General features: G+C 41.8%; 1 protein-coding gene across 4 annotated transcripts in view; it reads left to right on the top strand.

The window, feature by feature from the left end:
- The window catches only part of PIAS2 (protein inhibitor of activated STAT 2), a 167,955-nt gene that overhangs the window by 128,606 nt on the left and 12,904 nt on the right, over nucleotides 1–26,445 (top strand). For 3 of the 4 annotated variants that reach the window (XM_053701083.1, XM_053701082.1, XM_053701084.1), the window contains exons 12-13: nucleotides 4,963–5,102; nucleotides 5,270–5,307. In XM_053701083.1, the coding sequence (XP_053557058.1) occupies nucleotides 4,963–5,102; nucleotides 5,270–5,307 (178 nt within the window). The remainder of the gene's footprint in view (nucleotides 1–4,962; nucleotides 5,103–5,269; nucleotides 5,308–26,445) is intronic. The other variant, XM_053701081.1, reaches the window with a different exon arrangement.

The following is a 26,445-nucleotide window of genomic DNA, read 5'->3' as shown; positions in this document are numbered from 1 at the left end:
GCTACAGCCCCAAGAATCTTTACGAAGGTTCTGGGCTTACTTCTGGCGGTTCTAAGACCGCGAGGCATAGCGGTGGCTCCGTATCTAGACGACATCCTGATACAGGCGTCAAGCTTTCAAATTGCCAAGTCTCATACAGAGATAGTTCTGGCATTTCTGAGATCGCACGGGTGGAAAGTGAACGAGGAAAAGAGTTCTCTATCCCCACTCACAAGAGTCTCCTTCTTAGGGACTCTTATAGATTCTGTAGAGATGAAAATTTACCTGACGGAGTCCAGGTTATCAAAGCTTCTAAATGCTTGCCGTATTCTTCATTCCATTCCGCGCCCTTTGGTGGCTCAGTGTATGGAGGTGATCGGCTTAATGGTAGCGGCAATGGACATAGTGCCATTTGCGCGCCTACATCTCAGACCGCTGCAATTATGCATATTAAGTCAGTGGAATGGGGATTACACAGATTTGTCCCCTCTGCTAAATCTGGATCAAGAGACCAGAGATTCTCTTCTCTGGTGGTTGTCTCTGTCCACCTGTCCGAGGGTATGACCTTTCGCAGGCCAGATTGGACAATTGTAACAACAGCTGCCAGCCTTCTAGGTTGGGGTGCAGTCTGGAACTCCCTGAAGGCACAGGGATCGTGGACTCAGGAGGAGAAACTCCTTCCGATAAATATTCTGGAGTTAAGAGCAATATTCAATGCTCTTCTGGCTTGGCCTCAGTTAGCAACACTGAGGTTCATCAGATTTCAGTCGGACAATATCACGACTGTGGCTTACATCAACCATCAAGGGGGAACCAGGAGTTCCCTAGCGATGTTAGAAGTCTCAAAAATAATTCGCTGGGCAGAGACTCACTCTTGCCACCTGTCAGCAATCCATATCCCAGGCGTGGAGAACTGGGAGGCGGATTTTCTAAGTCGTCAGACTTTTCACCCGGGGGAGTGGGAACTCCATCCGGAGGGGTTTGCTCAATTAATTCATCGTTGGGGCAAACCAGAGTTGGATCTCATGGCGTCTCGCCAGAACGCCAAGCTTCCTTGTTACGGATCCAGGTCCAGGGACCCAGAAGCGACGCTGATAGATGCTCTAGCAGTGCCTTGGTTCTTCAACCTGGCTTATGTGTTTCCACCGTTTCCTCTGCTCCCTCGACTGATTGCCAAAATCAAACAGGAGAGAGCATCGGTGATTCTAATAGCGCCTGCGTGGCCACGCAGGACCTGGTATGCAGACCTAGTGGACATGTCATCCTTTCCACCATGGACACTGCCTCTAAGACAGGACCTTCTAATACAAGGTCCTTTCAATCATCCAAATCTAATTTCTCTGAGACTGACTGCATGGAGATTGAACGCTTGATTCTATCAAAACGTGGCTTCTCCGAGTCAGTCATTGATACCTTAATACAGGCACGAAAGCCTGTTACCAGGAAAATCTATCACAAGATATGGCGTACATATCTCTACTGGTGTGAATCCAAGAATTACTCATGGAGTAAGGTTAGGATTCCTAGGATATTGTCCTTTCTCCAAGAAGGTTTGGACAAAGGATTATCAGCTAGTTCCTTAAAGGGACAGATTTCTGCTCTGTCTATTCTTTTGCACAAGCGTCTGGCAGAAGTTCCAGACATCCAGGCATTTTGTCAGGCTTTGGTTAGAATTAAGCCTGTGTTTAAACCTGTTGCTCCCCCATGGAGCTTAAACTTGGTTCTTAAAGTTCTTCAAGGAGTTCCGTTTGAACCCCTTCATTCCATTGATATTAAGCTTTTATCTTGGAAAGTTCTGTTTTTGATGGCTATTTCCTCGGCTCGGAGAGTCTCTGAGCTATCTGCCTTACAATGTGATTCTCCTTATCTGATTTTTCATGCAGATAAGGTAGTTCTGCGTACCAAACCTGGGTTTTTACCTAAGATGGTTTCTAACAAGAATATCAATCAAGAGATTGTTGTTCCATCATTGTGTCCTAATCCTTCTTCAAAGAAGGAACGTCTTTTACATAATCTGGACGTAGTCAGTGCCTTGAAGTTTTACTTACAAGCTACTAAAGATTTTCGTCAAACATCTTCCCTGTTTGTCGTTTATTCTGGACAGAGGAGAGGTCAAAAAGCTTCGGCAACCTCTCTTTCCTTTTGGCTTCGGAGTATTATATGCCTAGCCTATGAGACTGCTGGACAGCAGCCTCCTGAAAGAATTACAGCTCATTCTACTAGAGCTGTGGCTTCCACCTGGGCCTTTAAAAATGAGGCCTCTGTTGAACAGATTTGCAAGGCTGCGACTTGGTCTTCGCTTCACACTTTTTCAAAATTTTACAAATTTGATACTTTTGCTTCTTCGGAGGCTGTTTTTGGGAGAAAGGTTCTTCAGGCAGTGGTTCCTTCCGCTTAATCCCTGCCTTGTCCCTCCCATCATCCGTGTACTTTAGCTTTGGTATTGGTATCCCATAAGTAATGGATGATCCGTGGACTGGATACACTTAACAAGAGAAAACATAATTTATGCTTTCCTGATAAATTTATTTCTCTTGTAGTGTATCCAGTCCATGGCCCGCCCTGTCATTTTAAGGCAGGTCTAAAATTTAATTAAACTACAGTCACCACTGCACCCTATGGTTTCTCCTTTCTCTGTTTGTTTCGGTCGAATGACTGGATATGGCAGTTAGGGGAGGAGCTATATAGCAGCTCTGCTGTGGGTGATCCTCTTGCAACTTCCTGTTGGGAAGGAGAATATCCCATAAGTAATGGATGATCCGTGGACTGGATACATTACAAGAGAAATAAATTTATCAGGTAAGCATAAATTATGTTTTTAAAGGGACATGCAAATCAAAATGAAGCATTCATGATATAGAGCCGTGATAGCCCACTTCCTTGCACAGGGGGACCACAGAGCAATATTTTAAAAGCCTTTAAGGGCCGCATCTAAACTTATGGCTATTAAAGGGACATGACTTAATGATTAAGAGAATGCAAATTTTAAACAACTTTCCAATTTTCTTATTTTATTTAATTTGCTTTGTTCCCTTGTTATCCTTTGTTGAAAAAAAATACCTATCAGGAGCAGCAATGCATTTTTGTGTGCTAGCTGCTGAATGGTGGCTATATATATATATATATATATATATATATATATATAGATAGATAGATAGATAGATATATACACACACACACACACACTTGACTTTTGTCATTGGCTCACCTGGTGTTTTCAGCTAGCTCCCAAAAGTGCTTTTTGAACAAAGACACCAAGAGAATGAAGTAAATTGGGGTTCATGTCACTTTAAATAAACAAATAATATAAAATGATATATTAGATTTAGAAAAAGGTTTAAGAGAACTGTTTGTTCTGCTGAAAAAACTAGTGCCATGGGTTGCATGAAGCTGGCCATCTCTGATTCAGAACATGCAATTAAAAAATATAAATTTTTACCTTCATTATCAAATGCCCCTCTTTCTCTTCGTATGCTGTGTTGAAACATATCTCCTCTCTGTGAAGGCATACCTACGTAGGCTTGGGAGTGTGCATGTGTCTTGAGCACTACATGGCAGCTGTGTTTGTAACAATGTTATAGATATAGTGGGCACAACACATGCACAGTCCTGAACCTTGTATATATCTGCAGCCAGGATGAGATACATTAGACTTTGGGCCCAATCATCTGAAGATTATCTATGAAGACTTGTTGGTACTGAGAGATCCCTCTAATCATTTAGGAAAGTCACATTTTTGCATGAGAGTTTATCTAGCTATGTAGGTTCTGAAAGTGAAGGAGAGGCACATGCATTAAAAAAGAATGTTCAAAAAAGCCCTCAAAGATTTTACATGATTTCCTTGCATGTCAATAAGTTTTTGATTATCAGGCTCTTTATCTTTAGTTCCGGGTTCTTAGTTGCCTCATTGCCTTTTTCTTGCTAATTAAGTATGTGCAACATACAGTAGATGAAATAATCTTATACAAATAGACATTTGGTGACGTAGAAGCTGTTGTACTGTCACTTTAGACTGACTACAGTTATAACCAAGGAATGCAGAAACTGAGATGTGCTATATGTTGCTTATAAGACAACTAATAAGTGATTCATTTATATTGTTGAGGTTGGTGTTTAATGTTTAAGTGGGTATGAGCATTCATTAGTTAAGTGACTTGTATGACATGGGAGTTGGGTATTTTTGTTTATGGAAGTTCAGTTTTATAATTTTCAAATTTAGAAAAGTATCTACTTGCTAGACAAAAATCCTGAAGATCAATGTCATCTGGAAATAGATATTTAATGGAATTTGTTCAGTCTTGTGCTCTAACAAAAGCTTCAAGGTGTTTTTCTTTTTGCACAGCAACACATTTAAAGAAGACCCATTCCTTGACATTGTTTGCCTTCCTTCAGTTCTTCTGGTTTTCCATATTTCTTTTGGATTGCTTCTTGCTGTATTTTTTTGTCCAATTATAATGGAGAGCATAGCTATGTCATTGTGTTAATATGATGACCACATAACTATTGTAGGGGCATGAAATCCATTTGAATGGTTGCACTCCACTCTAAGAATAGATAAAGGGAATGATATATCTCTATAGTTAGGAGAATGATAAGGACTTCTTTAGAGATAATAGCTACCAATGATGTATTTGACAAACAAGGGGACAATTATTTGAAAGAATATAATGAGGTCCCACCTAATTATGGCCCCTTATGGAACAAACCAAGAGAACAGTGGTTGTGCTGTGGATTAGAGGACAACACTCTGTATCCTATGCCCTTTTATTGGTGGTATAATGTTTTTTGCTTTTTTTTTTTGTTATTTTCCTAAGGATATGGTGCTACAGCATATTTATTGTTCTATGTTTAATATATACATGTGTACCATTAGTTCTGTAATATGCAGAAAATAAATCTATATATGCTGTTTAAAAAAAAAAAAAAAAAAAAGCAATGTAATTTCATGTAGATTTAACAAAGTTAATTATCTCTTTGTTAAAGGGTGCTGACATATCAGCCTTCTACCATAAGAGTAGCAAAGCTGTCGGGTTTGGAGACGGATTCAATACATCAGTCAATGGTGGACTACGCTGATCCTTTTCACCACACACCCATTGCTAATATGTCAGCTGAATTACCAGGTACAATTATGTGTTTGCTACTTTAACATAATGTGTTTGTCACTGAAACATATTAGGGAATTGTACCTTTTTGTATAAATAAATGTCAGCATTTAATGAGAATATTAAATTAATCCTTAGCTCTAGTATATAACACTGAAATTCTAATCCTAAGTAATTATCTCTAGGTCTGGATTTTCTCTCTCTTGTATCAGTTGATTCTCAGGTAAGTACTAGTTTTGTTTGCAGACAAAATATTTTTTTCTAAGCTTTATTTTACTAACAAATGAAATATTCAGATGTGTATATTTCACTGTAAATTAATGGGAGGTTCTAGTGATGATTTTCTCAGCATGTTATTCATTAATCTCTATAATATACAAGAGGCTTTTGCCTTTTTCTTTCTAATGACACGGTGAGTCCACAGAATCATAAATTACTGTTGGGAATATCACTCCTGGCCAGCAGGAGGAGGCAAAGAGCACCACAGCAAAGCTGTTAAGTATCACTTCCCTTCCCACAAACCCCAGTCATTCTCTTTGCCTCTAGTGCAAGGAGGAGGTGAAGTAATTAGGTGTCCTGATTAAGATTCTTCTATCAAGATTTATTTTGTTTTGAAGCCAGGGCAGGATTGCTCTGATCTTCCATCACAATTGGGTATAGCTGTACTCCACATTTAGTCTCTTCAGGAGGCCTGTGGTAGCTTTTAAGCAGTTGGGAACTTGTGAGGGGGCCCTCACTGTGTTTTCAAACAGATTGCTGCCCTATGTCAGAATACCAGAGTAGATTTACTCTGTCATTCTTTTTTCCACAGGTCTCTGTGAGGAGTGGCATCCTCTCATGCCGGGTGTACTGTCCTCCTGCCAGACAGCTGGATATGCAGGTAAGTGCCTTTTTGTCTCTAGGGAGGAGGCTGGCACTGAAGAGGTTAATAGCTCTAAAAATGCACTTTATTGGGACAGTAATCCTTTATAAAGGATGTTTTATGGCAGGGAGCAGGCACTGATCTTGTGACTTCTGAGACTAGGATTTTTCCTTTTGATGGAATCTTAAGAGTATATCCTATTTTATTTTTATAGACTGTAGCTTAGCATAAACGTGTTAATAATCATATCTGTTTTTGGACGTTATGCTCTTGTGGAGAAATAAATTTATCAGCATCACATGATAAATTAGAAAATATGGGGTTTATTTCCATTACTATATCTGTGATGTAACAGAATTGTTTATCTTGTGATTGATATGTTCTTTTAATGTCTGTATTTACACAAGATGTTCCATTATCTTCTTTGACCTCAATAAAAATTATTTAAACAAAAAAAAAAAATTATCAGCATCACAATCGGGCTGCCCCTGAGTCCCGCAGCGGACTCCGCACCCCCCCCCCCCCCCCGGCACAACCTGTCAGTGTTCAAGTGTTTAAAAGACTTTAGATGCTGAGTTGTTCATAGTGCTTTTCATGCTAAGGAACCTATTACAGGAAGCCCCCTTATTTCAAAAGCATTAGTTTAAAGGAAAAATACTATGCAACTGTCTCTTTGGGACTGGAAGGGGTCATAAGCGCTTGTAAATTGTGCCTTATTCTAGCCTCTAGTAACTGTGCTAGATACGCCATTTCATTTTCATGGCGGGACACAGGGAAGCGTGCGCTTTCTCTCTTGGCTCGGTTTGCCTTAACAGGACACGTGACCTTTTCTCCGGCCTTTTCTCTAATAATCATAATTTCGAGGCACGCACCGAATAAACGGCGCATTACTTGTTGGCGGGTCACAGCCCCGATTCTCCGCCTTAGCCTTGATTTCTCAGGAGTCAGCTGGTGGAGTGGCGTCTCTTCTATAATGGTTATCTACTCAGGAGACCTGCCTTGGCAACTTAAAAAAAGATCTGTCATTTCTTCAGTAAGACTGAAGTATTGTATAATGTATTATATTGTATTATAATGTATTATACTAATGCATTATAATGTATAAAGTTTTTCACTCCCCTACTTAGTGTTAAGGAAAGCCCTATCAGAGATTCTGTTTGAATAAAGTTTTTCATCCAATCTGAGGTTAATCCTATCAGAGATCCAAGATTTTTCAAATGTTTTAAAAGAATATAAATTCTGCATTAAGAACTTTCTGGGCTATGACTTTAGAAAGGCACAAGCTGTGGGCTATATGCCTTTTTGTGCTTATTTCTATCTAACTTTCTCAGGTAGAGATAAGTGCTATTTTGTACTGTTTACCTAGCTAACTTTTTCAGGTAGAGAGTTATTGCCCACTGTACCCTATGTCTCTTAGGTTGATACTGTGTAGGCAATGCCACAGCTTCTCCTTAACATCCCAAGCCTTTATGGTGTCACATGCAGTACCCTGTGGTTCCTCTCCAACTCTTGGAAGAGTGTATTTGTGTACAGATTTTACAACCCTGGTATCCTCTGCGGTATCTGTGGTTTTATCTTTTTTTTTCCTATCCTACAGGGAAAACGCAGGAGGACATTTGGAAATTCAGATAGTAAGGTTTCTGCTTCCTATTCTGCTACACAGATTACTCTATCTTCTAAGTCTGGTGAGGTGAATTCACCGGTAGCTTCTATGGGTAAAGTCTCAGATTTGGACAGTATAATTTCTTCATCTGATGCTGAATTGGTCTCTTTCAGATGTATGCTTGCTCACCTGTGTACTGTTAAAGGAGGTTTGGGCTACTTGGACAACATAAATGTCTCTGTCGTTGTCAACCTTTGAAAGTTTTTTGTGAACTTTTTCTTCTAGATTGTTCTTTTCTATAAGAAATTTTCTATAACGTACCCTGGATATTTTACCAGAAATAGGAGACCCTAGGTGGCCTCACAGGATTTGTTATGCAGACCTCGTGGAAATGTCGTCTCTACCACTGTAAAGATTTCTTCTGAGGAAGGACCTGTTGCTTCAGGGTCCTTTTCTTCATCTAAATCTCTTTTTCTCTGAAGCTGACTGCTTGGAGTTTTGAGCGCTCATTTTTCTCATGCGTGGTTTCTGAGCCGGGTTTTGAGACCATGTTTCAGGCTCGTAAGTCTGTCTCTTGAATGATTTACCAAAAGTTATGGTGTAAATATATAATTATGATGTGAATCCAAGGGATACTCTTGGAGTAGAGTTAGGATTCCAAGAATTTTGTCTTTTTTCCAGGAGGTTCTGGAGAAGAATTTGTCTGTCTGTACTGAAAGGTCAGATCTCTGCCCTATCCATTTTACGTCACTTGCATCTGGCGGATGTGCCAGATGTGCAATCTTTTCGTCAGGCCTTTAGTTAGTACCAGGCCTGTGTTTATATCTGTTGCTCCTCTTAACTTTTTCTTATAGTTTTGCATCAGGCTCTGGTTAAGCCTATGCATTCCATAGATATTAAGTTGTTATCTGGATGTTGTTCTTACGGCTATTTCTTCTACTCTGAGGTTTTCTGAATTCTGTAGTATGACTCTGCTTCTCTCATATTTCATGCAGATAAGGCAGTTCCTCGTTCCATGTTTGTTTTTGTTTTTCTAAGTTTGTTTCGGACAGAAATATTAATCAGGAAATTGTTGTTCCTTCTTCCTGTCCTCCTTTTCATAAAGAACTTTCTTCTGTTATGTGTGATCAGTCCACGGGTCATCATTACTTCTGGGATATATCTCCTCCCCAACAGGAAATGCAAGAGGATTCACCCAGCAGAGCTGCATATAGCTCCTCCCCTCTACGTCAGTCCCAGTCATTCTCTTGCACCCAACGACTAGATAGGATGTGTGAGAGGACTATGGTGATTATACTTAGTTTTTATGACTTCAATCAAAAGTTTGTTATTTTAAAATAGCACCGGAGCGTGTTATTACTTCTCTGGCAGAGTTTGAGGAAGAATCTGACAGAGATTTTTTACTATGATTTTAACCGGAGTCGTTAAGATCATATTGCTGTTCTCGACCATCTGAGGGAGGTAAAGGCTTCAGATCAGGGGACAGCGGGCAGATGAATCTGCATTGAGGTATGTGGCAGTTTTTATTTTCTGAATGGAATTGATGAGAAAAGCCTGCCATACCGTTAAAATGACATGTATGTATACACTTCAGTATTCTGGGGATGGTATTTCACCGGAACTACTGTGTTAAGGTCACTAATCCTTTTAATAACTATTCTCATGTTAAACGTTTTTGCTGGAATGTAGAATCGTTTACATTGCTGAGGTACTGTGTGAATAAATGTTTGGGCATTATTTTCCACTTGGCAGTTTTTTGCTTTAATTGTGACAGTTTCGTTTCTCTTCACTGCTGTGTGGGAGAGGGAGGGGCCGTTTTTGGCGCTCTTTGCTACGCATCAAAAAATTCCAGTCAGCTACTTTTATATGTCCTGCATGATCCGGTTCATTTCTGACAGATCTCAGGGGTCTTCAAACTTCTTTGAAGGGAGGTAAATTCTCTCAGCAGAGCTGTGAGAATTCTTATAGTGACTGTGTATAAAAAACGTTGTTTTGTTTTCTTATGTACAAATTTAATTAGTGTTGTTTTTTACTAATGGGAACAAACCTTTGCTAAAAGTTGTGTTGTTTTAAAATTTGATGCAATAACTGTTTTTCAGTTCATTATTTCAACTGTCATTTAATCGTTAGTACCTCTTTGAGGCACAGTACGTTTTTTGCTAAAAAAGATTATAACCAAGTTGTAAGTTTTTTGCTAGTGTGTTAAACATGTCTGACTCAGAGGAAGATATCTGTGTCATTTGTTCCAATGCCAAGGTGGAGCCCAATAGAAATTTATGTACTAACTGTATTGATGCTACTTTAAATAAAAGTCAATCTGTACAATGTGAACAAATTTCACCAAACAGCGAGGGGAGAGTTATGCCGACTAACTCGCCTCACGCGACAGTACCTGCATCTCCCGCCCGGGAGGTGCGTGATATTTTGGCGCCTAGTACATCTGGGCGGCCATTACAGATAACATTACAAGATATGGCTACTGTTATGACTGAAGTTTTGTCTAAATTACCTGAACTAAGAGGCAAGCGTGATCACTCTGGGGTGAGAACAGAGTGCGCTGACAATGCTAGGGCCATGTCTGATACTGCGTCACAGCTCGCAGAGCATGAGGACGGAGAGCTTCATTCTGTGGGTGACGGTTCTGATCCAAACAGATTGGACTCAGATATTTCAAATTTTAAATTTAAATTGGAGAACCTCCGTGTACTACTAGGGGAGGTCTTAGCAGCTCTCAACGATTGTAACACTGTTGCAATACCAGAGAAACTGTGTAGGTTGGATAAATACTTTGCGGTACCGGCGAGTACTGACGTTTTTCCTATACCTAAGAGACTAACTGAAATTGTTACTAAGGAGTGGGATAGACCCGGTGTGCCGTTCTCACCCCCTCCAATATTTAGAAAGATGTTTCCAATAGACGCCACCACTCGGGACTTATGGCAAACGGTCCCCAAGGTGGAGGGAGCAGTTTCTACTTTAGCTAAGCGTACCACTATCCCGGTGGAGGATAGCTGTGCTTTCTCAGATCCAATGGATAAAAAATTAGAGGGTTACCTTAAGAAAATGTTTGTTCAACAAGGTTTTATATTACAACCCCTTGCATGTATCGCGCCGATTACGGCTGCGGCAGCATTTTGGATTGAGTCGCTGGAAGAGAACCTTAGTTCCTCTACGCTAGACGACATTACGGACAGGCTTAGAGTCCTTAAACTAGCTAATTCTTTCATTTCGGAGGCCGTAGTACATTTAACCAAACTTACGGCTAAGAACTCAGGATTCGCCATACAGGCACGCAGGGCACTGTGGCTAAAATCCTGGTCAGCTGATGTTACTTCTAAGTCCAAATTACTTAATATACCTTTCAAGGGGCAGTCCTTATTCGGGCCCGGTTTGAAAGAAATTATCGCTGACATTACGGGAGGTAAGGGCCACGCCCTACCTCAAGACAAGGCCAAAGCTAAGGCTAGACAGTCTAATTTTCGTCCCTTTCGGAATTTCAAAACAGGAGCAGCATCAACCTCCACTGCACCAAAACAGGAAGGAGCTGTTGCTCGTTACAGGCAAGGCTGGAAGCCTAACCAGTCCTGGAACAAAAGCAAGCAGGCCAGGAAACCTGCTGCTGCCCCAAAGACAGCATGAACCGAGAGCCCCCGATCCGGGACCGGATCTAGTAGGGGGCAGACTCTCTCTCTTCGCCCAGGCCTGGGCAAGAGATGTTCAGGATCCCTGGGCACTAGAGATCATATCTCAGGGATACCTTCTAGACTTCAAATTATCTCCACCAAGAGGGAGATTTCATCTGTCAAGGTTGTCAACAAACCAGATAAAGAAAGAAGCGTTTCTACGCTGCGTACAAGATCTGTTAACAATGGGAGTGATCCATCCGGTTCCGTGGTCGGAACAAGGACAAGGGTTCTACTCAAACCTGTTTGTGGTTCCCAAAAAAGAGGGAACTTTCAGGCCAATCTTAGATTTAAAGACTCTAAACAAATTCCTAAGAGTTCCATCGTTCAAAATGGAAACTATTCGGACTATTTTACCCATGATCCAAGAGGGTCAGTTCATGACCACAGTGGATTTAAAGGATGCTTACCTTCACATACCGATCCACAAAGATCATCACCGGTATCTAAGGTTTGCCTTCTTAGACAGGCACTACCAGTTTGTAGCTCTTCCATTCGGATTGGCTACGGCTCCAAGAATCTTCACAAAGGTTCTGGGTGCCCTTCTAGCGGTACTAAGACCGCGAGGGATTTCGGTAGCTCCGTACCTAGACGACATTCTAATACAAGCTTCAAGCTTTCAAACTGCCAAGTCTCATACAGAGTTAGTTCTGGCATTTCTAAGGTCGCATGGATGGAAAGTGAACGAAAAGAAGAGTTCTCTCTTTCCTCTCACAAGAGTTCCATTCTTGGGGACTCTTATAGATTCTGTAGAAATGAAGATTTACCTGACAGAAGACAGGTTAACAAAACTTCAAAATGCATGCCGCGTCCTTCATTCCATTCAACGCCCGTCAGTAGCTCAATGCATGGAGGTGATCGGCTTAATGGTAGCGGCAATGGACATAGTACCTTTTGCACGCCTACACCTCAGACCGCTGCAACTATGCATGCTAAGTCAGTGGAATGGGGATTACTCAGATTTGTCCCCTACTCTGAATCTGAATCAAGAGACCAGAAATTCTCTTCTATGGTGGCTTCATCGGCCACACCTGTCCAGGGGAATGCCATTCAGCAGGCCAGACTGGACAATTGTAACAACAGACGCCAGCCTACTAGGTTGGGGCGCTGTCTGGAATTCTCTGAAGGCTCAGGGACTATGGAATCAGGAGGAGAGTCTCCTTCCAATAAACATTCTGGAATTGAGAGCAGTTCTCAATGCCCTTCTGGCTTGGCCCCAGTTAATAACTCGGGGGTTCATCAGGTTTCAGTCGGACAACATCACGACTGTAGCTTACATCAACCATCAGGGAGGGACAAGAAGCTCCCTAGCAATGATGGAAGTATCAAAGATAATTCGCTGGGCAGAGTCTCACTCTTGCCACCTGTCAGCAATCCACATCCCGGGAGTGGAGAACTGGGAGGCGGATTTCTTGAGTCGCCAGACTCTTCATCCGGGGGAGTGGGAACTTCATCCGGAGGTCTTTGCCCAAATACTTCGACGTTGGGGCAAACCAGAGATAGATCTCATGGCGTCTCGCCAGAACGCCAAACTTCCTCGCTACGGGTCCAGATCCAGGGATCCGGGAGCAGTTCTGATAGATGCTTTGACAGCACCTTGGAACTTCAGGATGGCTTATGTGTTTCCACCCTTCCCGCTGCTTCCTCGATTGATTGCCAAAATCAAACAGGAGAGAGCATCAGTAATTCTAATAGCACCTGCTTGGCCACGCAGGACTTGGTATGCAGATCTAGTGGACATGTCATCCTGTCCGCCTTGGTCTCTACCTCTGAGACAGGACCTTCTGATACAGGGTCCATTCAAACATCAAAATCTAACTTCTCTGAAGCTGACTGCTTGGAAATTGAACGCTTGATTTTATCAAAACGTGGTTTTTCTGAGTCGGTTATTGATACCCTGATTCAGGCTAGGAAGCCTGTTACCAGAAGGATTTACCATAAAATATGGCGGAAATACCTATACTGGTGCGAATCCAAAGGTTACTCCTGGAGTAAGGTTAGGATCGCTAGGATATTGTCTTTTCTACAAGAAGGTTTAGAAAAGGGTTTATCAGCTAGTTCATTAAAGGGACAGATTTCAGCTCTGTCCATCTTGTTACACAGACGTCTGTCAGAAAATCCAGACGTCCAGTCCTTTTGTCAGGCTTTAGCTAGGATCAAGCCTGTGTTTAAAGCTGTTGCTCCACCATGGAGTTTAAACTTAGTTCTTAACGTTTTACAGGGTGTTCCGTTTGAACCCCTTCATTCCATTGATATAAAAATGTTATCTTGGAAAGTTCTGTTTTTAATGGCTATTTCCTCGGCTCGAAGAGTCTCTGAGTTATCAGCCTTACATTGTGATTCCCCTTATCTGATTTTTCACTCAGACAAGGTAGTTCTGCGTACTAAACCTGGGTTCTTACCTAAGGTAGTCACTAACAGGAACATCAATCAAGAGATTGTTGTCCCATCCTTGTGTCCAAATCCTTCTTCAAAGAAGGAACGTCTTTTACACAATCTGGATGTAGTTCGTGCCCTCAAGTTCTACTTGCAGGCAACTAAAGATTTTCGCCAAACTTCTTCCTTGTTTGTCGTTTACTCTGGACAGAGGAGAGGTCAAAAAGCTTCTGCTACCTCTCTCTCTTTTTGGCTTCGTAGCATAATACGTTTAGCCTATGAGACTGCTGGACAGCAGCCTCCTGAAAGAATTACAGCTCACTCCACTAGAGCTGTGGCTTCCACTTGGGCCTTTAAGAATGAGGCCTCTGTTGAACAGATTTGCAAGGCTGCAACTTGGTCTTCGCTTCATATTTTTTCCAAATTTTACAAATTTGACACTTTTGCTTCTTCGGAGGCTATTTTTGGGAGAAAGGTTCTTCAGGCAGTGGTTCCTTCTGTATAATGAGCCTGCCTATCCCTCCCGTCATCCGTGTACTTTTGCTTTGGTATTGGTATCCCAGAAGTAATGATGACCCGTGGACTGATCACACATAACAGAAGAAAACATAATTTATGCTTACCTGATAAATTCCTTTCTTCTGTTGTGTGATCAGTCCACGGCCCGCCCTGTTTTAAGGCAGGTAAATATCTTTTAAATTATACTCCAGTCACCACTTCACCCTTGGTTACTCCTTTCTCGTTGTTTCTTGGTCGAATGACTGGGACTGACGTAGAGGGGAGGAGCTATATGCAGCTCTGCTGGGTGAATCCTCTTGCATTTCCTGTTGGGGAGGAGATATATCCCAGAAGTAATGATGACCCGTGGACTGATCACACAACAGAAGAAAGGAATTTATCAGGTAAGCATAAATTATGTTTTTGTTGCATAATTTAGATCTTGTGCGGGCTCTTAAATTCTATTTTGCTGGTGACTAAGGATCTTCGTCAGTCTCCAACTTTGTTTGCTTTCTGAGAAACGTAGGCACAGAAAGCTTTTGTCTTTCTCTCTGGTTGAGAAGTGCTACTAGTTTGACGTATGAGTCTGCTGGACAGCTGTCTTCTGAGAGAATTACAGCTCATTCCACTATGGTTGTTCCTTCTTTTTGGGCTGTCAAGAGGGAGGCCTCTGTGGACCAGTATTGCAAAGCTACGATTTGCTCTGCTTTGCACTTTTTGTTTTCTGAGTTCTATATATTTGTTACTTTTGCCTCGGCTGTGGTTTCTTTTGGGAGAAAGGTTCTACAAGCAGTGGTTCCTTCTGTTTAGGTTACCTGTCTTGTCCCTCCCTTATCATTTGTGTCCTCTAGCTTGGGTATTGATTCCCAACAGTAATTGATGATCCCATGGACTCACTGTGTCATTAGAGAGAAAACAAAATGTATGCTTACCTGATAAATTTCTTTCTTTCTTTAACCCCTTAATGACCGCAGCACTTTTCCATTTTCTGTCCGTTTGGGACCAAGGCTATTTTTACATTTTTGCGGTGTTTGTGTTTAGCTGTAATTTTCCTCTTACTCATTTACTGTACCCACACATATTATATACCGTTTTTCTCGCCATTAAATGGACTTTCAAAAGATACCATTATTTTCATCATATCTTATAATTTACTATAAAAAAATTATAAAATATGAGGAAAAATTGAAAAAAAAAAAACACTTTTTCTAACTTTGACCCCCAAAATCTGTTACACATCTACAACCACCAAAAAACACCTATGCTAAATAGTTTCTAAATTTTGTCCTGAGTTTAGAAATACCCAATGTTTACATCTTCTTTGCTTTTTTTGTAAGTTATAGGGCCATAAATACAAGTAGCACTTTGCTATTTGCAAACCACTTTTTTTTTCAAAATTAGCGCTTGTTACATTAGAACACTAATATCTTTCAGGAATCCCTGAATATCCATTGACATGTATATATTTGTTTTTAGTAGTATTGATCTAGGCCAATTTTGGTATATTTCATGCCACCATTTCACCGCCAAATGCGATCAAATAAAAAAAATCGTTCACTTTTTCACAATTTTTTTCACAAACTTTAGGTTTCTCACTGAAATTATTTACAAATAGTTTGTGCAATTATGGCACAAATGGTTGTAAATTCTTCTCTGTGATCCCCTTTGTTCAGAAATAGCAGACTTATATGGCTTTGGCGTTGCTTTTTGGTAATTAGAATGCCACTAAATGCCACTGCGCACCACACGTGTATTATGCCCAGCAGTGAAGGGGTTAATTAGGCAGCATGTAGGGAGCTTGTAGGGTTAATTTTAGCTTTAGTGTAGTGTAGTAGACAACCCCAAGTATTGATCTAGGCCCATTTTGGTATATTTCATGCCACCATTTCACCGCCAAATGCGATCAAATTAAAAAAAAACGTAAAATTTTTCACAATTTTAGGTTTCTCACTGAAATCATTTACAAACAGCTTGTGCAGTTATGGCACAAATGGTTGTAAATGCTTCTCTGGGATCCCCTTTGTTCAGAAATAGCAGACATATATGGCTTTGGCGTTGCTTTTTGGTATTTAGAAGGCCGCTAAATGCCGCTGCGCATCACACGTGTATTATGGCTAGCAGTGAAGGGGTTAATTAGGTAGCTTGTAGGGAGCTTGCAGGGTTAATATTAGATTTAGTGTAGAGCTCAGCCTCCCACCTGAAACATCAGACCCCCTGATCCCTCCCAAACAGCTCTCTTCCCTCCCCCACCCCACAATTGTCCCCGCCATCTTAAGTACTGGCAGAAAGTCTGCCAGTACTAAAATAAAAGCTATATATATTTTTTTTTAATGATTTTTTAAGCATATTTACATATGCTGCTGTGTACTATCCCCCCTTAGCCCCCAACCTCACTGATCCCCCCCCCCCAAACAGCTCTATCCCCTCCCACTCTAACTTAATGGGCGCCATCTTGGGTACTGGCAGCTGTCTGCCAGTACCCAGTTTAGAAGAAAAAATTGTTTGTTTTTTTAATTTGTTGAAAGTTTAGCTTCCCCACACACAAACCAACCCCCCCACCCCTCCACGATCGCTTTTTGTGCTTTTGCACAAACAAGATTAGGCAGATTTTATGAAAAGATTTTCCGTATTGTAGCGGTTCCCACCCGCTCCCGCCCCGTGCACGCGCCCGCCCGCCACCCTCCGTGCACGCGCCCGCCCGTGCGCGCCCCCCGACGGTCCCGCCCCCGATCCCGCCCCCTGTGACGTCACTCGCAACACCGATGGCCGCCCACCCGCCTCCCAATTCGGCTCCCACCCACCAACGATACCGGCCATCGATGTCCGGTGCAGAGAGGGCCACAGAGTGGCTCTCTCTGCATCGGATGGCCATGTGAGGTTATTGCAGGATGCCTCCATATCGAGGCATCACTGCAATAACCGGAAAGCAGCTGGAAGCGAGCAGGATCGCTTCCAGCTGCTTTCCACACCGAGGACGTGCAGGGTACGTCCTCAGGCGTTAACTGCCTTTTTTTTGAGGACGTACCCTGCACGTCCTCGGTCATTAAGGGGTTAAACGGCCCTCCCTGTTTTCTCAGATAGGTTTTTTTATGTAAACCTCAGGCACCTCTGCACCTTGTGTTATTTTCTTTCTCTCCTTTTCCTTCGTTTGAATTACTGGGGTTTGTGGGAAGGGAAGTGATACTTAACAGCTTTGCTGTGGTGCTCCTTGCCTTCTGCTGGCCAAGAGTGATGTTCTCAACAGTAATTGATGATCCCATGGACTCACCGTGTCAAGAAATAAATACATTTATCAGGTAAGCATAAATTTTGTTTATCCCCATATCCAAGAAAGGGACTTTTTACATGTCCCCTCTGTGCTGATAGTGTAGCATATTCTGTTACTTGTTTGTACTTATTGTGCACGTGCTTGAGTAACAGTCAAATGTATGTATGGTATGTTAACTCAAATTAAGAAGTGGAAGTTAGGAAAGAAACCTCTTGTTATCTGACCCTCATAAAAAATTAGATATATTATCAAAACAACTTATATTTATTGTTGCTTGTACGTTATAGTGTGTGTGTGTGTATGTATATATATATATATATATATATATATATATATACACACACACACACACACACACACACACACACACACACACACACACACACACACACACATATATATATATATATATATATATATGTGTGTGTGTATATATATATATATACATACTGTATATGTGTGTATGTGTGCGCGCATGTGTGTGTGTATTTACACATATATATATATTATATACACACACTTGTATACAACATGAGTGAGTACACACATGTGCAATATCACTTAAATGTCAAATGATTATTATATATATATATATATCCTGGTACAGAATCACGAACACTTTTATATTGCATTCACACACAATATGCTCACTGAACATGGACATCTGCAGGAATTTTTCCTGTGCAGGCAAAACATAAAAGTGCCCCCACCAATAATAATATTATACAAATAAATACAGTGTATAGGGATTGATTTGTAACTCTGTAATTTGTATTATTTTGCGAGCTCTCAGTGTGTGTTGGTTTATTTTCTTTCCTAAGATATAGTGAGTCCACAACGTCATCAATTACTGTTGGGATATCACTCCTGGCCAGCAAGAGGAGGCAAAGAGCACAACAGCAAAGCTGTTAAGCGTCCGTCCCCTATCCACAATCCCCAGTCATTCCCTTTGACTCTGTTAAAGGGAGGTGGTGAAGTTTTGGTGTCTGAAGAAAAATGGATTTCTTTTGCTACAAGCAAGTTTTTGGGTATAGCTGTACTCCACGTCAATCTCTTCAGTAGAGTAGTGGTGGCTTTAAAGCAGTTAGGAACTTGTAAGGTGGGCCTTGCTGCGTTTTCCTAACATGTTGCTGCCCTAGTACAGACAGCCAGAGTAGGTTTACTCTGTTATTTCTTTTTTACACAGGTCTCTGTAAGGAGCGGCTTCTTTTCACGCCGGGTGAGCTGTCCTGCCGGACGGCTAGACACATGTAAGTGCCTTTTGTCTTCTGGGGATAGGAGGCTGGCACTGTGAGGGTTAATTTGACTCCAACTCTGCATTTATTGTGGGACTTAAATCCTGAGTTCAGGATAGATTATGGCAGGGGCAGGCACGTTTATTATGTACTTAGAGACAGTGGTTAATCTCCTTTATGGGTAGTAAGGAGTTAACAATGAAGAAAAGGGAATCTGGTCTTGTAAAAATTAACTTTTATTGTAGAAGCTTTAAAACGGAGATGCATACAGCAAGGTTCAAAACATACAGGCGCAGCACTATCCGGCTTACACGTTTCGGCTTTAAGCCGTAATCATAGCCATAGCAAGGAGTTAACCCCAATCCGGTGGCTCAAGAAATGTATTTCTCCTGTTAAGTGTAGTCAGTCCACGGGTCATCATTACTTATGGGATATTAACTCCTCCCCAACAGGAAGTGCAAGAGGATCACCCAAGCAGAGCTGCTATATAGCTCCTCCCCTCTACGTCACACCCAGTCATTCTCTTGCACCCAACTAATAGATAGGATGTGTGAGAGGACTGTGGTGATTAAACTTAGTTTTTTATATCTTCAATCAAAAGTTTATTTTAAACGACACCGGAGTGTGTTGTTTCTCCAACATAGGTGTGTCCGGTCCACGGCGTCATCCTTACTTGTGGGATATTCTCTTCCCCAACAGGAAATGGCAAAGAGCCCAGCAAAGCTGGTCACATGATCCCTCCTAGGCTCCGCCTACCCCAGTCATTCTCTTTGCCGTTGCACCGGCAACATCTCCACGGAGATGGTTAAGAGTTTTTTGGTGTTTAAATGTAGTTTTTATTCTTCAATCAAGTGTTTGTTATTTTAAAATAGTGCTGGTATGTACTATTTACTCTGAAACAGAAAAGAGATGAAGATTTCTGTTTGTAAGAGGAAGATGATTTTAGCAAACGTTACTAAAATCGATTGCTGTTTCCACACAGGACTGTTGAGATGAAGTAACTTCAGTTGGGGGAAGCAGTTGGCAGACTTTTCTGCCTGAGGTATGACTGGCCACATTTCTAACAAGACTTTGTAATGCTGGAAGGCTGTCATTTTCCCTATGGGGACCGGTAAGCCATTTTCTTAGATTAAGTAAAAGAATAAAGGGCTTTATAAGGGCTTAAAAAACTGGTAGACATTTTTCTGGGCTAAAACGATTACTTTGCTAAGCATATTTGGCAGATTATAACTCTTTATAGTTATTATAATCTTGGGGATTGTTGTTAAAAAACGGCAGGCACTGTATGGACACCTTTTTCAGATGGGGGCCTTCTCTAGTCATAGGCAGAGCCTCATTTTCGCGCCACTAATGCGCAGTTGTTTTTGGAAAGCAAGGCATGCAGATGCATGTGTGAGGAGCTAAGAACCACTGAAAAAGCTTATAGAAGGCATCATTTGGTATCGTATTCCCCTCTGGGCTTGGTTGGGTCTCAGCAAAGCAGATACCTGGGACTGTATAGGGGTTAAATGTAAAAACGGCTCCGGTTCCGTTATTTTAAGGGTTAAAGCTTTCAAATTTGGTGTGCAATACTTTTAAGGCTTTAAGACACTGTGGTGAAATTTTGGTGAATTTTGAACAATTCCTTCATGCTTTTTCGCATATTCAGTAATAAAGTGTGTTCTGTTTAAAATTTAAAGTGACAGTAACGGTTTTATTTTAAAACGTTTTTTGTGCTTTGTTGACAAGTTTAAGCCTGTTTAACATGTCTGAACCATCAGATAAGCGATGTTCTATATGTATGAAAGCCAATGTGTCTCCCCATTTAAATATATGTGATAATTGTGACATAGTGTCCAAACAAAGTAGGGACAATGATGCCACAGATAATAATATTGCCCAAGATGATTCTTCAAATGAGGGGAGTAAGCATGGTACTGCATCATCCCCTTCTGTGTCTACACCAGTTTTGCCCACACAAGAGGCCCCTAGTACATCTAGTGCGCCAATACTTATTACCATGCAACAATTAACGGCTGTTATGGATAATTCTATTGCAAATATTTTATCTAAAATGCCTACTTATCAGAGAAAGCGCGATTGCTCTGTTTTAAGCACTAAAGAGCAAGAGGACGCTGATGATAACGTTTCTGACATACCCTCACACCAATCTGAAGGGGCCAGGAGGGAGGTTTTGTCTGAGGGAGAAATTTCAGATTCAGGAAAAATTTCTCAACAAGCTGAACCTGATGTTGTAACATTTAAATTTAAATTAGAACATCTCCGCGCACTGCTTAAGGAGGTATTATCTACTCTGGATGATTGTGACAATTTGGTCATTCCAGAGAAATTATGTAAGATGGACAAGTTCCTAGAGGTTCCGGTGCCCCCCGATGCTTTTCCTATACCCAAGCGGGTGGCGGACATAGTAAATAAGGAATGGGAAAGGCCCGGCATACCTTTTTGTTCCTCCCCCTATATTTAAGAAATTATTTCCTATAGTCGACCCCAGAAAGGACTTATGGCAGACAGTCCCTAAGGTCGAGGGGGCGGTCTCTACTCTAAACAAACGCACTACTATTCCCATAGAAGATAGTTGTGCTTTCAAAGATCCGATGGATAAAAAATTAGAGGGTTTGCTTAAAAAGATGTTTGTTCAGCAAGGTTACCTTCTACAACCAATTTCATGCATTGTTCCTGTCACTACGGCAGCGTGTTTCTGGTTCGAAGAACTAGAAAAGTCGCTCAATAAAGAATCTTCGTATGAGGAGGTTATGGACAGAGTTCAAGCACTTAAATTGGCTAACTCTTTTATTCTAGATGCCGCTTTGCAATTAGCTAGATTAGCGGCGAAAAATTCAGGGTTTGCTATCGTGGCGCGCAGAGCGCTTTGGCTAAAGTCTTGGTCAGCGGATGTGTCTTCCAAGACAAAATTGCTTAACATCCCTTTCAAGGGTAAAACACTGTTTGGTCCTGATTTGAAAGAGATTATTTCAGACATCACCGGGGGAAAGGGCCACGCCCTTCCTCAGGATAGGTCTTTTAGGGCTAAAAATAAGCCTAATTTTCGTCCCTTTCGCAGAAACGGACCAGCCTCTACTTCTACATCCTCTAAGCAAGAGGGTAATACTTCTCAACCCAAACCAGCCTGGAGACCGATGCAAGGCTGGAACAAGGGTAAGCAGGCCAAGAAGCCTGCCACTGCTACCAAAACAGCATGAAGGGATGGCCCCCGATCCGGGACCGGATCTGGTGGGGGGCAGACTTTCTCTCTTTGCTCAGGCCTGGGCAAGAGATGTTCAGGATCCTTGGGCACTAGAAATAGTTTCTCAGGGTTATCTCCTGGAATTCAAGGAACTACCCCCAAGGGGAAGGTTCCACAGGTCTCAATTATCTTCAAACCAAATAAAAAGACAGGCATTCTTACATTGTGTAGAAGACCTGTTAAAGATGGGAGTAATTCATCCAGTTCCAATAGGAGAACAAGGGATGGGGTTTTACTCCAACCTGTTCATAGTTCCCAAAAAAGAGGGAACATTCAGACCAATTTTAGATCTCAAGATCCTAAACAAATTTCTCAGGGTTCCATCGTTCAAAATGGAAACCATTCGAACGATCCTTCCTACCATCCAGGAAGGTCAATTTATGACCACGGTGGATTTAAAGGATGCGTACCTACATATTCCTATCCACAAGGAACATCATCAGTTCCTAAGGTTCGCTTTTCTGGACAAGCATTACCAGTTTGTGGCACTTCCATTCGGATTAGCCACTGCTCCGGGAATTTTCACAAAGGTACTAGGGTCCCTTCTAGCGGTTCTAAGACCAAGGGGCATTGCAGTAGTACCGTACTTGGACGACATCATGATTCAAGCGTCGTCTCTGTCAAAAGCAAAGGCTCATACGGACATCGTCCTAGCCTTTCTCAGATCTCACGGATGGAAAGTGAACATAGAAAAAAGTTCTCTTTCCCTGTCAACAAGAGTTCCCTTCTTGGGAACAATAATAGACTCCTTAGAAATGAGGATTTTTCTGACAGAGGTCAGAAAATCAAAACTTCTAAGCTCTTGTCAAGTACTTCATTCTGTTCTTCGTCCTTCCATAGCGCAGTGCATGGAAGTAATAGGATTGATGGTTGCAGCAATGGACATAGTTCCTTTTGCACGAATTCATCTAAGACCATTACAACTGTGCATGCTCAGACAGTGGAATGGGGATTATACAGACTTGTCTCCGACGATTCAAGTAGATCAAAGGACCAGAGATTCACTCCGTTGGTGGCTGATCCTGGACAACCTGTCACAGGGAATGAGCTTCCGCAGACCAGAGTGGGTCATTGTCACGACCGACGCCAGTCTGGTGGGCTGGGGCGCGGTCTGGGAACCCCTGAAAGCTCAGGGTCTATGGTCTCGGGAAGAATCTCTTCTCCCGATAAACATTCTGGAACTGAGAGCAATATTCAATGCTCTCAAAGCTTGGCCTCATCTAGCAAAGGCCAAATTCATAAGGTTTCAATCAGACAACATGACGACAGTTGCATATATCAACCATCAGGGGGGAACAAGGAGTTCCCTGGCGATGGAGGAAGTGACCAAGATAATTCAATGGGCGGAGGATCACTCCTGCCACTTGTCTGCAATCCACATCCCAGGAGTGGAAAATTGGGAAGCGGATTTTCTGAGTCGTCAGACATTCCATCCGGGGGAGTGGGAACTCCATCCGGAAATCTTTGCCCAAATAACTCGATTATGGGGCATTCCAGACATGGATCTGATGGCCTCTCGTCAGAACTTCAAGGTTCCTTGTTACGGGTCCAGATCCAGGGATCCCAAGGCGACTCTAGTAGATGCACTAGTAGCACCTTGGACCTTCAACCTAGCTTATGTATTCCCACCGTTTCCTCTCATTCCCAGGCTGGTAGCCAGGATCAATCAGGAGAGGGCTTCGGTGATCTTGATAGCTCCTGCGTGGCCACGCAGGACTTGGTATGCAGACCTGGTGAATATGTCATCGGTTCCACCATGGAAGCTACCTTTGAGACAGGACCTTCTTGTTCAAGGTCCATTCGAACATCCAAATCTGGTTTCCCTCCAACTGACTGCTTGGAGATTGAACGCTTGATTTTATCAAAGCGTGGGTTTTCAGATTCTGTAATAGATACTCTGATTCAGGCTAGAAAGCCTGTAACTAGAAAAATTTACCATAAGATATGGAAAAAATATATCTGTTGGTGTGAATCTAAAGGATTCCCATGGAACAAGATAAAAATTCCTAAGATTCTATCCTTTCTACAAGAAGGTTTGGAGAAAGGATTATCTGCAAGTTCTCTGAAGGGACAGATCTCTGCGTTATCTGTTTTACTTCACAAAAGGCTGGCAGCTGTGCCAGACGTTCAAGCGTTTGTTCAGGCTCTGGTTAGAATCAAGCCTGTTTACAGACCTTTGACTCCTCCCTGGAGTCTTAATCTAGTTCTTTCAGTTCTTCAAGGGGTTCCGTTTGAACCCTTACATTCCGTAGATATTAAGTTATTATCTTGGAAAGTTTTGTTTTTGGTTGCAATTTCTTCTGCTAGAAGAGTTTCTGAGTTATCTGCTCTGCAGTGTTCTCCGCCCTATCTGGTGTTCCATGCAGATAAGGTGGTTTTGCGTACTAAGCCTGGTTTTCTTCCGAAAGTTGTTTCCAACAAAAATATTAACCAGGAGATAGTTGTACCTTCTTTGTGTCCGAATCCAGTTTCAAAGAAGGAACGTTTGTTACACAATTTGGACATAGTCCGTGCTCTAAAATTCTATTTAGAGGCCACTAAAGATTTCAGACAAACATCTTCTTTGTTTGTTGTTTATTCTGGTAAAAGGAGAGGTCAAAAAGCAACTTCTACCTCTCTTTCTTTTTGGCTTAAAAGCATTATCCGATTGGCTTATGAGACTGCCGGACGGCAGCCTCCTGAAAGAATCACAGCTCATTCCACTAGGGCTGTGGCTTCCACATGGGCCTTCAAGAACGAGGCTTCTGTTGATCAGATATGTAAGGCAGCGACTTGGTCTTCACTGCACACTTTTGCCAAATTTTACAAATTTGATACTTTTGCTTCTTCGGAGGCTATTTTTGGGAGAAAGGTTTTGCAAGCCGTGGTGCCTTCCATTTAGGTGACCTGATTTGCTCCCTCCCTTCATCCATGTCCTAAAGCTTTGGTATTGGTTCCCACAAGTAAGGATGACGCCGTGGACCGGACACACCTATGTTGGAGAAAACAGAATTTATGTTTACCTGATAAATTACTTTCTCCAACGGTGTGTCCGGTCCACGGCCCGCCTTGGTTTTTTTAATCAGGTCTGTTGAATTATTTTTTCTAACTACAGTCACCACGGTATCATATGGTTTCTCCTATGCATATTTCCTCCTGTACGTCGGTCGAATGACTGGGGTAGGCAGAGCCTAGGAGGGATCATGTGACCAGCTTTGCTGGGCTCTTTGCCATTTCCTGTTGGGGAAGAGAATATCCCACAAGTAAGGATGACGCCGTGGACCGGACACACCGTTGGAGAAAGTAATTTATCAGGTAAACATAAATTCTGTTTTCCTTCTCAGGCAGAATTTGAAGAAGAATCTACCTGAGTTTTTGTATATGATCTTAGCGGACGTAACTAAGATCCGTTTGCTGTTCTCGGCCATTCTGAGGAGTAAGGTAACTTCAGATCAGGGGACAGCGGGCAGGTTCACCTGCAAAGAGGTATGTTGCAGTATATTATTTTCTAAGGAATGGAATTGACTTTGAAAATACTGCTAATACCGATATAATGTAAGTACAGCCTTAAATGCAGTAGTAGCAACTGGTATCAGGCTGACATGTATATTTGTTAACACTTAAGTATTTCTGGGGAATGGCACTTCACTGGGAAAATACTGTATGCATATATCTTTTAGCCTAACTTGCAGTGGGAGCGACTAGCAGCAGGCTTTTTAAAGACATTTCATATATTTGATTTTAAACGTTTGCTGGCATGTTAAATCGTTTAATTATCTGAGGTACTTGGTGAAAATTGTTTTGGGCTATATTTTCCACATGGCTGTCGTTGTTTTAAATTAAAGCAGTTTACTGAGCTTCCCTCACTGTTGTAGTGTGAGTGGGAGGGGCCTATTTTGGCGCTTTTACTACGCATCAGAAATTCAGTCACAGTCTGTCTTTTTCTCCCTGCATGATCCAGGACGTCTCCACAGAGCTCAGGGGTCTTCAAAACTAGTTTTGAGGGAGGTAATCACTCACAGCAGACCTGTGAGACTGTGCTTGACTGTGATAAAAACGTTTATATTGTCAATTGTTATACGTTTTTTTCTGATATTAAGGGTTAATCATCCATTGCTAATGTGTGCAATCCTTTGCTAATTTTGGTTTATATAACTAATCCGGTTCATTGTTATTCAACTGTGACAGTTTTTGTGTGCTTCTTAAAGGCACAGTAACGTTTTTTACATATTGCTTGTAAATTTAGTTGAAAAGTATTTCCAAGCTTGCTAGTCTAATTGCTAGTTTGTTTAAACATGTCTGACTCAGAAGAAACTCTTTGTGCAATATGTTCAAAAGCCGAGGTGGAGCCCAATAGAAATTTATGTACTAATTGCATTGATGCTACCTTAAATAAAAGTCAATCTGTACATGTTAAGCAACATTCACCAGACAACGAGAGGGAAGTTATGCCGACTAACTTGCCTCACGTGTCAGTACCTGCATCTCCCGCTCAGGAGGTGCGTGATATTGTAACGCCAAGTACATCAGGGCGGCCATTACAAATCACTTTACAAGACATGGCTAATGTTATGACTGAAGTTTTGTCTAAATTGCCAGAACTTAGAGGTAAA

Source organism: Bombina bombina, chromosome 2 (genome assembly GCF_027579735.1).
Source record: "Bombina bombina isolate aBomBom1 chromosome 2, aBomBom1.pri, whole genome shotgun sequence".
NCBI lineage: Eukaryota > Metazoa > Chordata > Amphibia > Anura > Bombinatoridae > Bombina > Bombina bombina.
This window is presented reverse-complemented; position numbering and strand designations above follow the sequence as displayed.